This window comes from Arachis ipaensis, chromosome B10 (assembly GCF_000816755.2).
Source record: "Arachis ipaensis cultivar K30076 chromosome B10, Araip1.1, whole genome shotgun sequence".
Taxonomy (NCBI): Eukaryota; Viridiplantae; Streptophyta; class Magnoliopsida; order Fabales; family Fabaceae; genus Arachis; species Arachis ipaensis.
This window is the reverse complement of record NC_029794.2, coordinates 7,471,778-7,484,429: the sequence shown is the minus strand read 5'-3', so window position 1 is coordinate 7,484,429 and position 12,652 is coordinate 7,471,778. Positions and strand designations below refer to the sequence as shown.

At 36.2% G+C, this 12,652-nt stretch overlaps 1 protein-coding gene across 2 annotated transcripts; it reads left to right on the top strand.

Moving 5' to 3' along the window:
* Positions 2,147-9,693, top strand: LOC107624551. 2 transcript variants are annotated; one of them, XR_002355904.1, is made up of 3 exons: positions 2,147-2,318; positions 2,515-6,115; positions 6,433-9,692. XR_002355904.1 is itself a non-coding variant. In XM_021113791.1 (2 exons), exon 2 carries the CDS (start codon positions 2,592-2,594, stop codon positions 5,496-5,498), a length of 2,907 nt encoding a protein of 968 aa, XP_020969450.1. In that variant the 5' UTR covers positions 2,147-2,318; positions 2,515-2,591; the 3' UTR covers positions 5,499-9,693. The 2 variants fall into 2 exon arrangements, 1 of the variants encoding a protein (XP_020969450.1); XM_021113791.1 differs by having other exon boundaries at positions 2,515-9,693.

Here is a 12,652-nt window from a genome sequence, read left to right as displayed (position 1 = left end):
TAGCACCGGAGAGGTGGAACTATTGATGAGGGTGGGGTGGCAGACGGTTTGAGGGAATAGGGTATTTGGGTGAACTCCTTTGGTAAATTAGGGTTGGGATGGTTAATTTTTTGAAATAACTATTTGAATTTTTTGGCTTAGGTAATTTGAAGAGTTTGCTTACTTTTTTTCTTGTATTGGGCTAAATTTGGAGCTCATTGTTCACATTGTTTAGATTTTTCGTTGTTTTCCTAACGGAATTGGTGTTTTATTTTATGGATTGAGTCTCTGTGTTGTCTGTTGATGCATGGTTGGGAGAGAGGTGTTGGGAATAATACACCATTCCCCCTTGAGAAAATACCTTTCACAGAGAAATAAAATAGACACAATCACAACACTAGAATTTAACGTGGAAACTCCAATTACTGGAGAAAAAAAAAACCACGGCCGTTGTCAAATGACAACCAGAGAATATCACTATGTGAAAATTGTTACAACACATAGACTTCTTTCTCTCTAACACTGGCACCCCAGTACACCCACACTCTCAAAGCAAATATTTAACTACACCTCACAACACTCTCTAATCAAAGAGTATAGAGGAAAAGAAAATTCATATACAAGCTTTAAGTGTTTCCGACTGGTGCAAAAAATATGGAGAACTTAACCTCGTATTTATAGCCTAGGCCACCCACTTCATTTGCTATCCTAAGCAATGTGGGACTAATTCAACCAAATCCTAACAATCTCCACATTGATTGAAATAGTCACACATCTTCAGCTTCCATAGTCAACACCGACAACTCTTTACTGCCATTGTCTATGCCGACAATCATAGTTCAGAGAACTATCATACTCCACCATGAAAGTATACTCACTTGGAATTAGACCACTCCAAGCATTTCGCCTTGGTACAGATCGAAACCTTGCTGAAAATTCATGGTGCAACTTCCAAATTGGCTTTTCCTGGAAGTTCTTCAGCCATCGACATAACTCCGCCACACACCTTGCATCTCAACGCCAACCAATGCCCGTGTGAAATTGTGGACCCGATTGCTACAACTTATCCTTATCCATGGCAGTGCGGCAATACCATGAGGATACTTCTTGTCTTCTAGAGAACATCATCTTCATACCAGAGATCTTCTCCTTCAACGCCTTGTGCAAACCTGATTGTATCAACACATCCTTGACTTGTATTTGCCACAAGCCAAAATTGATTCTTCCATCAAATTTCTCTATTTCAAGCTTCACAACACTTGAATATCCTGACATTGTTGCAACCGTATACTGGAATAGTATAACTCAACTGTAGACCGTGCACTAGGAAGGGTCCCCAGGAAAGATATGTGGGTCACAATGGACACACTTAAATACCAAGTCTTTTCTTAGCCAGAACCTTTCCAAACTGCACTCTCACATTGTCACACTTCTTTCCAGCAACAACAACAGCAACCAAAGATCAACCTCAAGCCACGGGACAAAATTCTTTTCTGATGTGGAAGGTCAGACTAGGCTGCAACCACAGAGCATACCAAGAATAAATCTCACCGAACCGAAGCTCTGATACCACATGTTGGGAATAATACACCATTCCCCCTTGAGAAAATACCTTTCACAGAGAAATAAAATAGACACAATCACAACATAAAAATTTAACGTGAAAACTCTAATTACTGGAGAAAAAAAACCACGGCCGTTGTCAAATGACAACCAGAGAATATCACTATGTGAAAATTGTTACAACACATAGACTTCTTTCTCTCTAACACCGGCACCCCAGTACACCCACACTCTCAAAGCAAATATTTAACTACACCTTACAACACTCTCTAATCAAAGAGTATAGAGGAAAAGAAAAATCAGATACAAACTTTAAGTGTTTCTGACTGGTGCAAAAAATATGAAGAACTTAACCTCATATTTATAGCCTAGGCCACCCACTCCATTTGCTATCCTAAACAATGTGGGACTAATTCAACCAAATCCTAACAAGAGGTGCGATTTTTTTTTCCCTCACAATAGTGCATGATAAGAACGAAGAATCTTTGTTTGATGTTCTCATTCTTAATTAAAAAATGAACATAGAGTACGAAATAAAATACAAATATCGAAGTCAAACCTTTATGGTGGTCAACTTCTTACTTTGTTTGTATCATAACTGATGGGAGCAGCGTTGACTTTCAATGTCAAAGTTCACTAATCTTTGAACTTGAAGGAAAACTCTTCATTTAAGTTCTCAAATCATAGAAAGAGATCAATCACTTCATATATGTTATGATAAAGTCACAAGAGGATAGTGAGTGACACACACAGACGCTGGTAACAAGCTCTTTCAGGTCAATATCAGTTAATGATTAAGCTGTTTTCAATCTGTTCTTTTAAGCATGTTATATATCAATCTACTATATATTATGTACAAGTGTTTCTTAGTATCATGTAACTAGCAAAAAAAAAAAAAAAGAACTTTGCATAATTATTAACCTCATTCAATTCATCTTATTTGGCATTATTGTCTTGTTTTGTATGATTTAGATCTATACATTTCCAATTTGGTGAGCATAGCGTGGGAAGAATAAACACATCTTCTTGGAATCTTGCATTCTCAAGAAATGCATATGGAAATGTCTAGTAGAAATCTTCTTGCCCTTGCAAACCTCTTTGTGATCCTAAGTTTATCTGCTTCCTACAACCACAACTTGGATGAGTCTTCAGAAATCTTCACCTACTATGGTCGCGCAGCCGAAATAGGAAAACATTGCAGCTCATACTTATCCTTGGCATCTAAGTTAAGCCCTGATGCCAATAGAGGTATCAAAATCAAGAGAGAACTTTCTTTCAACTATGGAGATTGGGAGCAGGAGGATGGACATGCAACCTTGATCCCATTCAACCAAAGCAACAGGTTTGAACACAGTTTAGCCTTAAAACTAGTCTCTTTCAAAGTGGTGGACGTTAGTTCAGTCCATCACTTTGAAAATACAGTTAGTCTTGGAGGCATAATGTCCATAGGCATATCTGGTGAAGGTCCAAATTTTCGAACCCACGAATGTTGTCCTTTCACAAAGAGGCCTGGCTTATCTGTTCTCAAAATTGCATTTGAAGGTGTATACTTACAAAGCAATGAGAATGGGAATGAGCATTTGATGTGTCTCCTGGGAAACACAACTTTACCAGTACCAGTACCAGAACCATTCAACTATGATTGTAATGGTAATCTTCTAGATTACACTCTCATACAAGATGACCAGATTTTACTTGTTCTTCGGTACCCTCAAACGTTCAATTTGACAAGCAGAGTTGTAAGAGGCGAAATGCGAAGCTTGAAGCAAGAAGGAAGCTTGGCATACTTTGATAATGTTCATATTTCTTCCCAGCTGAGGCACTACTCCAGCTATCAATTCAGCTCTGAATTGAAGTCCAGATCTTGTGATCTTTATCCATATCAACAAGAGCTGACAACACATGGAGCAAAATCATTGGATACTGGCTACGGCTTTTGCAGTTTTCTTGGGCAAGTTATACAGCAACCTTTTGATGTTCTCCAAAACTATAATGATAGACATGTTGCTAGCAAACTAGGCCCTTTCCATCTTGGAAAAGAGTTTAGTTCCAATTGGACTCAAGAAAACTTTAGGCTGCTTTTTCAGATTCTTATGTGTGAGGAGGAAGCATCTACCGACGATGTCCAAACTGCAAGAGTTTCTGCAGTTCTAAGAGCATTCCCTCCATCCTCTCCTATATATGCATGGCAAGAAAGAACAGGTCTCTCAGGCCTGACTTTATTCGCAGAGGGAACTTGGAATTCCGCAACAAGAAAACTTTGCATGACTGGGTGTGTTAGTTCAGTGTTAGACTCAGAAGAATGCAACTACCAGATATCTTTACACTTTCCAAATGTGTTCTCCATCAAGCAGAGGAGTGTAATGCTAGGTAGCATATATAGCATCAAAAATGAAACAAACACGTCCTTCTTGCCTTTGTTGTTCGATTCATTATGGTGCCCTTCAGAACTTAAGAACCTTGGTTTGTATAACAATCTGCACTATGAACAACAACAACAACGCCTTGTCCCACTAGGTGGAATTGGCTACATGGATCAAACGAAGCCATTGCACCCTATCTCGTATCATGTCTACAATGAGACTATTTACACGTATAACAATCCATACTATAATTACTCAAAGGTTGAGCTAGCTGCAGCAAACAAAAAGAAGAATCAACCCTCCAAATTGTTCACCTTTATCAAGAAATTGTTCCTGAAGTATCCAACTCTGGTGGATGGAGAAGATTTGCATGCTTCATTTGATTTCCTCTCCAATAAACTCAATGTCCAGGGGATTTCAATTCATCATCAATCCTTGAGCAACCAGAACTCAAGGGTCCTCATACGGATGGAAGTGCTTTCACTTGAGATTTCATATCAACATGAAACAACAGAACCAGAAGAGAAGAATCTCTTTAATATATCATTGCATATGACTTTCTCTGAAAGATATTTTGATGAAAATGCAGTTACTTTCCCTTACTTCTTGGAAGGTATTTATGATTCCTTAGCAGGTGATATGTATCTGATTGGATGCAGAAAGGTTTCATCAAATGATAAAAGCAGTGTTGAGCATGGCCTAGATTGTTTGGTGGAAGTTAAGGTTCAGTATCCTTCTGAATCAACAAGATGGCTGAAGTTTCCCTCAGTTGAAATGACCATCACTAGCCAAAGGAGTAAAGAAGACACGCTGCATTTCGAGCCTATCACTTTCAAAACTTCAATTCCATACGACAAGAGTGAACAAAACTATGCCTTCAGGAAAATCTTTGAATGTGTTCTAAGGCTTCTCATTTCCCTTGCAGCAGTAGGCATAATTTGGAGCCAACTTCGATACATGAATACAAATGGAAGCTGCATTCCTTATATGTCTCTTGGGACGCTTTCCCTGCTGATGTTTGGTTATGGTGCAGAATTGGTAAGGACCAGTGAGCTCCTCTTTGGATCAAATGAATATTCTTTTAGAAATTTGCCTTATGGGTTCAATGGGTATCAACAAGCCTTGTTGGAAGCATTGCAAACCTCAACAAGGTTTCTAGTGTTGGTTTCTTTCCTTCTCACTATAAAGCAGTATCAAAAGGTGTCAGAAGTTAAGAACAAACCTATTGCCTATTATCTTTTACCTGCAATGTTAATGATTAATCCGAGGTTTCTGGCCTCGAAGATGCAGGATTTCTTCTTGATGCCTCAAGTCATTGAGAACAAAGCTTGGAGATGTCAAGTGAAGTCTTTGAGGAAAACATACTATTTTGGACTCACATTGCTGAGACTTGTTATACATTTCTATGACTACATCAGAGATCCTTTGGTGGATCCATTTGTTAGTGATGGTGGTGATGCATTCATCAACAACCAAGTGGGATCAGATTTCTTTTCCATTTTTGATATCATGATTCCCATCATTATGGTTTTATTTGCATGTGTGGTCAGCATTCAACAAAGCTGGAATTATCTCAAGCCAAAAAGTCCTTGAAGTCTTTTTTTTTTCTGAAATTATTTCTTCCTTGTTTCCTTTGTGTTCGTCAATTCACAATGTTTGCCTTGTTTTCTTGATTTTGTATCAATAAGTGTGCTATGAATATTAACACGCATATGCTTGTAAGTTTTATGCTATGTCTTTGTAATTTTAAGGCTTAAAAATTAAAATGAGCTGAAGATAAAAATTATAACGACAACTAAGCAATTGTAAATTTCCATGGTTACCTACCTGCCTTATTTGAACATTATATTATATAATCCATGTTATTGCACGTCTTAATGTTCAGTATTCTTATTATTTACCAGAAAAAAAAAAAACATAGTAGAAAACAAAAATGCAATTGTCAACTCAAATCGAAGTCAAAGCTAGCTAGTTAGTTAGCCACTCAATTCAATAGTTAAATCTCAACAGACAAATATAACAGCAAAACTATTCTGGTTAACTCCTTAGAGCCTTGCCATGGAAATTTGAAAGTCCACTACTCTTGAACTTGAAGGAGAACTCTTCATTTAAATTCTTCCACTTTAGAGAAAGAGATCAATCACTTCATATAGAGGACAAAGTCAGAAAAGAACAGTGACATACACTCGCTCAAAACAAACTCTTATCAGGTCAGAAAGTGTTCTTTTAACCATTTTGAATATCAATTTAATATTATGTATCACTTCTATAAGTGCTTCTTAGTTTTCATATAACAAGAAAATATGATCAATGCATAATCATCAACCTGATTCAATTTCTTTCTCATTTTGAATGTATGCTGAAATACGTCCCCTCTTACCATTTATATATCAATCTACCATTATGTCCCAAGTGCTTCTTAGTATTCAGAGAACTAGGAAAAATGACTAAATGCATGAGCATTAAGCTTGGTTCAGTATTCTCTCAGTTTGACTTATTGGCTTGTTTTTACTTTTGTGTGGTTTAGGACTATTAAATTTCCAATTTGGTGAGTCTGGGAAGTAGAAAAGATAAAAATCACCCTCTTGGAAATACTGCATTTTCACGAAATGAAAATCAAAATTTCGATTCGAAATCTCGCTGCCTTCACACACCTCTTTGTGATCCTAAGTTTATCTGCTTCCTACAACCACAACTTGGATGGCTCTTCAAAAATCTTCACTAACTATAACCGCGCTGCCGAAATAGAAAAGCATTGCAGCTCACACCTATCTCTGGCATCTAAGTTAAGTCCTGACGACAATAGAGGCATCAGAATCAAGAGTGAACTTTCATTCACCAATGGAGATTGGGAGCAGGAGGATGGCCATGCAACCTTGATGTCGTTCGAGGGACACGGTTTTCCCACAAAACTGGTCACTTTCAAAGTGATGGACATTAGTTCAGTCCCTCACTTTGAAAACACAGTTAGTCTTGGAGGGATAATGTCCATAGGCATATCTTCTGAAGGTCCAATTCTTCCAACTAGTTCATCTCCTTTCATAATTAGGCCTCGTTTATCTTTTTTCACAATTTCCTTTGAAGGTGTATACTTTTACAAACCAATGATCATGAGAATGGGAAAGAGCATTTGTTGTGTCTCTTGAACATAACTTTACCTATATCAAAACCATTCATTGATGATTGGAATGACTATTATCTAGAATATAGTCTATTAGAAGATGATCATATTCTACTTGTTCTTCAATACCCTCAATCCTCCAGCTTGAAGAGAAGAGCCATAAGAGGCGAAATGTAAAGCTTAAACCAAGAAGGAAGCTTGGCATACTTTGATAATGTTCATATTTCTTCTCAGTTAAATGGTTATGCTAATGTCATGTATCAATTCAGCTCTGAATTAAAGTATAGATCTTGTGATCTTCATCCATATAAACAAGACTTGACAGCAGAAGGATCAAAACCATTCAAAAGTAGCTTTTTCTCCACGACGTTTCACGAAGACCTTTTGATATTTTCCAAAACCATAAAGATAAGCATGATGCTAGCAAACTAGGCCCTTTTCAACTCGGGAAAGAATCTGATTCTGCTTGGAGTGATGGAAACTATAGGATGGTCTTTCAGAACCTTATCTGTGATGAGGAAACAAATGACAATAATATTGAAAGTGCAAGAGTTTCTGCAGTTCTAAGAGCATTTCCAGCCATGAATGAATTTACAGAATGAGCAATAACCGGCCTCTCAGGCATACCTTTATCTGTATAGGGAAGATGGGAGTCCTCAACGAATAAACTTTGCATGATTGGGTGTGTTGGTGTGGTTGATTCAGTGTCAAGAGGTATGCAATTCTCTGATATCTTTACACTTTCCAAATGTGTTCACCATAAAGCAGAGGAGTCTCATGTTAGGTAGCATATCTAGTATCTCAAATGAACAAACATGTTCTTCTTGCCTTTGTTTTTGGATGCACAATGGAGCCCCATGGATCTCAAGACCCAAATGAGTTTATATGACATTCCATACTATAATTACTCAAAGGTTTAGCTGGCTCCAGCAATAAAAAAGAAGAATCAACCTTCAAAATTGTTAAGCCTCAGCAAGAAATCACTCAAGTTAAATGAACTCCACAAAAGACTCGATGTCTATATGGACGCGATTCGTCATGAATCCTCAAACAACCATAACACAAAGGTCTTCATGGAGATGAGGTGCTTTCACCTGGAGCTTCATATTCATACCAACATGAAGAAACAACAGAACTTGTTAACATATCATTGCGGTTCACTTTATATGATGCTTATTTTGACAAAATTGCAGGTCCTTACCCTTGTTTCTTGGAAGGTGTATATGATCCCTTAGCAGGTGATATGCATCTAATTGGTTGGTGGAAGTTAAGGTCCAGTATCCATCTGAATTATCAAAGAATCCCTCAGTTGAAATCACAATCACCAGCCAAAGAAGCCAAGAAGACAAGCTGCATTTCAAGCCTTTCACCCTCAAAACTCTCATTAATCCAAACAAGGAGGGTGGTGATTTATCTCTATGATTATGATTACATCAGAGATCATGCTTTAGGCTCAGATTATGTTGATTTATCTCTATGATGATTCTACTTGCTTCTCTTCTCTACATTCAACAAAGATTGAATTATCTCAACGATTTGATTATAATGTGTGTGGCAAGTTCCTTATTTCTTTGTCCATGTAACCTTGTACATGCTATGTATATAGTATGTTACTTTATGTTTAGGTGTCGGATGGTAACATTTATTTCCTCTCTGAAAATGCACAATCTTATGTCTAATCAGTTTCAATAGAAAACAAGGAACATTGATCTTATGATATTTTGTGGTCATGGAGCTTGAGCTTATTATGATAGAGGGCTTTAATATGAGGATCATATTTTGGACCTGCATGGTTTATGTGGCCTATTTGCAGGGTCTTTGAATAATTGAGAACAGCAATAATACTGTTCCATTTTTCCATGTTTTCAAGGATGGCATGACCATACCTTGAAGTAATTTTATTATTGGTTCATGTAGCAACTAGTTGACATCATAGGAAATTCTTTGGGAGTGTGGTAGCTTAGCATTTCAATGCCGAAACTTCGGTATGTCATTTGTTTTTGTTGCTTTTATTCATTTGGTACATTAAGGGAAACTTTAGAGTAACAGTTGAGTTGCCTACAAATTCAAAGCGTCAGTCACTAATACAATTATTAGGTTAAGCTGTCTACATTATATTCTTTGAATGCGATCCTTATTCGAACCTTACAGTTAATGCAGGATGTTTATGCACCAAGAGTACCCCTTCATTTGGTATGTGATGCAATAATTAGCATCACTACCACAAACTTATGCTGTGCCTATAAGGTTTCTGCCATGTCCTAATCTTCCTAATTGAATAATTAAGGTAATCACCCCTTGTCTTGTTTTATTAGTATTATACTTTAGAAAACAACAAATTAAAGGGTTTGGAATTTGTTGAGTGAGTGAGTGAGGGCCAGGGGCAAGGGCAAGGGCAGGTCCACCAATAATTTGAGCAATATATTAGGTTGTTTCATGTGCAAGCAAAAAGACCACAGCCTGGCAATCATGCTGTTACGAATTTATTTTTACTTTTCTAATAATTAGAAACATATGTTGGGACTAAAATAAAAGCCATCTATCTAAGTCGCAAAAGCAATCTGTGATATAATGATTGCCATCGTTACTTAATTTGGAGAAACACTGGATAACTAATTCATATATTCCAGCTATCTAATATATTGCTCTGGTTGTTAAGATGTTACTATAAACATAACACATTCATATATATCGTGTTTTTGTGATAAATAATCATGATTGTAATGACTAGAGAAAGAGTAGTACTACATACTTTCTAAGGGGTTCTTTTATTTTATTTTATTTTATTTTTCTTTTTATCCTTATGTTCTTCTAGAAGTGAATTAGATTTACTTTATGTACTAATATGGCCTTTCCAAGTTCAATAGGAAAGAAAACATGCATAAAACCATTATTATTCTATGTGTGTATATAACTACATATGTAAATGTTATATGTGTTGATCAAATTACATGAACTTGGACGGCAAGGAAGGTAACCACCTCTTTCTTGGTAGTTGATGATGATGATGCCCCCTCAAATGGCGATGAATGTGGAATCATGGCATTGCCCTTTTGCGTCACCATTACTCCTCACCCATCATATATAGTTATTAGCCTTTATTGCATAAATTATTACATTTTAGTTTTCCATTTTTCTTTTTTTGTTGATCAAAGTTGTATGCACCAACCTTCAATTCCTTTAATATCTTATATCTTACAATAATAAAACTATAAAAAAATAAAATAAGGGAAATGATCATCATTAGGTCATCTCACTTTAGAGAGTAAAATAAGGATTTTCACTTTTAGTTGGATATAAAAAAAAATTAATTAGAAGTGTGTGTAATCCTTTTTAATTAACTTTATTGATTCAATAATGATAAGGATAAAAGCTTTTTTAGTACGTCAAATTAAATTTCTAGTAAACTTCTCAGTTTACCAAAATTTAAGTAGTACTACCTAACCAATAAATATTAACTAATAATCAACCAAATTTTTATTGGAGTGACATATGAGTTTAGATTTAGGCTTAATTTACTAAAATTTTTATTTTTTAAAAATAGTTTATAAAAATTAATTTTTAAAAATTAGTTTTTTAAAAATTATAACATATATATTTAGTAAATTGAATTAAAAATATTTTTTAATAAATATGAATAACAAATACATTTAATAAAATAGTTTTTAAAATTTAAAAATATTATAATAGATATTAATATAAGAATTAAATTTGAATATTAATTAATATACGAGATTATATTAGATTTTTTTAATTTTGATAAGCACAAGTTAACTTCAAAAAACTTTCTCTTAGGTGCTTTTAAAAACACTTCTAACTTTTAAAAACTGAAAGCATAAGTACATGAGCTCTTTGATTTACCAAACGTAAAACGAGACGCACAAGCACCTTTTCAAAAAGTTTTACCAAACCACACCTTAATTTATTCTATTTTGAAACCCAAATTCACAAAAGGTGCGTGTGTAACAACATCTATAACTTAAGAAATGATAAATATACGTTATCCTCAAATTTATGCTCTCTCATGCCCACTATCGCAATCGCAGTTACTGCCTGCACTAACACGTGGGGAGTCATCATCATCATCATCATCATCATCATCACCGTCATCATTGTCACCCATTCTTGCGTTTTCGGATCCCTCCTCATCTTCTTCATCCGAGTCGCTACATGTGTTTTTTCCGTGCATTTGCCAAGCCTGTTTGTTCAAGCGTGTATCAGCCTTCTCATGTGTGTAGCCGAAGCCAACGTCAGGGCAACTATCCCTGAAATCTGTAGACAATCGCGCAAGAGACTTCTTGCCAGCTAGGACCATGACAAGAACGAGCATATAGTAACATACGACCAGATTCTACTTGACTCCGAATAGAACCTGCATGTGATTCTTCGTCATTAGTGTGGTCAGATTCCAAAATAGAAACTAAAACTGGTTTGGTCCCAACTCCAACAACCACGCTATTGAGAAACTTCCAACGTATCCTTCTTGTTGTTGCTACGAATGAGGTGGTCGAGGTGGATCCTGTGGTAGATAAGTTGGGGGAGGAGGCTTGTACTGTGGTGTATAGTAGGGTGGCAGTGGAGAATAGTGTGGTAGATAACATGGTCGTGGAGGTGGATAGTGCGATAGGTACTACAGTGGATAGTATGGGGGTTGTGGGGGCGGATAGTGCAGCTATGGTGGTGGTGGTTGTCGTTGTGGGGATGGTTGTTGCTGTGGCGGGGTCGTTGTTATGCATCAAATAGATCGACTCAAACTTTGTCGCATATAGTCAAATGACCACCAAACTCTCCTCTATACCAATCAGTGTACTCAACCGTAGGTGAATAAGGATATGCGTCAAAACCATCAATAGTATACTAGTGTCGGTTTAGTTTCCACCTACTGAACCATTTGCTGTGGAATTCTCTCCTGTCTGTATTTTGTTCACCATGTAACCTAACATTGTGATGCTCCTCCTGGTCCTTTCTCTGACCTGGTAGAGGTTGTGAATAGCCAAATTAGCGATCAACTCAATCAATTGAGTATCATTCTATAATTTCAAAGTTGATCAACAGTCCAACAACGGTCCATATCTCATGATGAGCGTATACATCTTACGATATGTTATGATTGATATAGACATATAGAAACCACGGAAACTAGAGTACAATGTTGCATCAACAGAATATATATTAACAACAAGAATACTAATTGTGATTATGAAATAATATTTTTAGTTATTATTATGTCATATTGCATATCATCAAGTTTTTGCCTAATATGTACTAACTTTATTGCTCTATGATTTCAATGTTATCTCCAATTATTCCACCTGAAAATTTAATCTTTCTGGTTAAAATCATAATAAAATTAACTTAATATAATAATATACAATTTTATTTTGCACGTGCAAATACGATTTTATCTCTGTGCCAATGAAAAGATTCCACCTACAAAAACGGGTGCAAAAAATTGAAACTAACCAATGCATTCGTTTTCATGTCCAGACGCGATAGAAACCAATTTTTCTTAATGCATCAGTCACCAAGTTATTATACTGTTCTACTGGAACTAATTTCTTCGATTTTAAAATCATCGCCGGCTGGATGAGTAAAGATAAAAATTAGACTAACACACAATATTCAT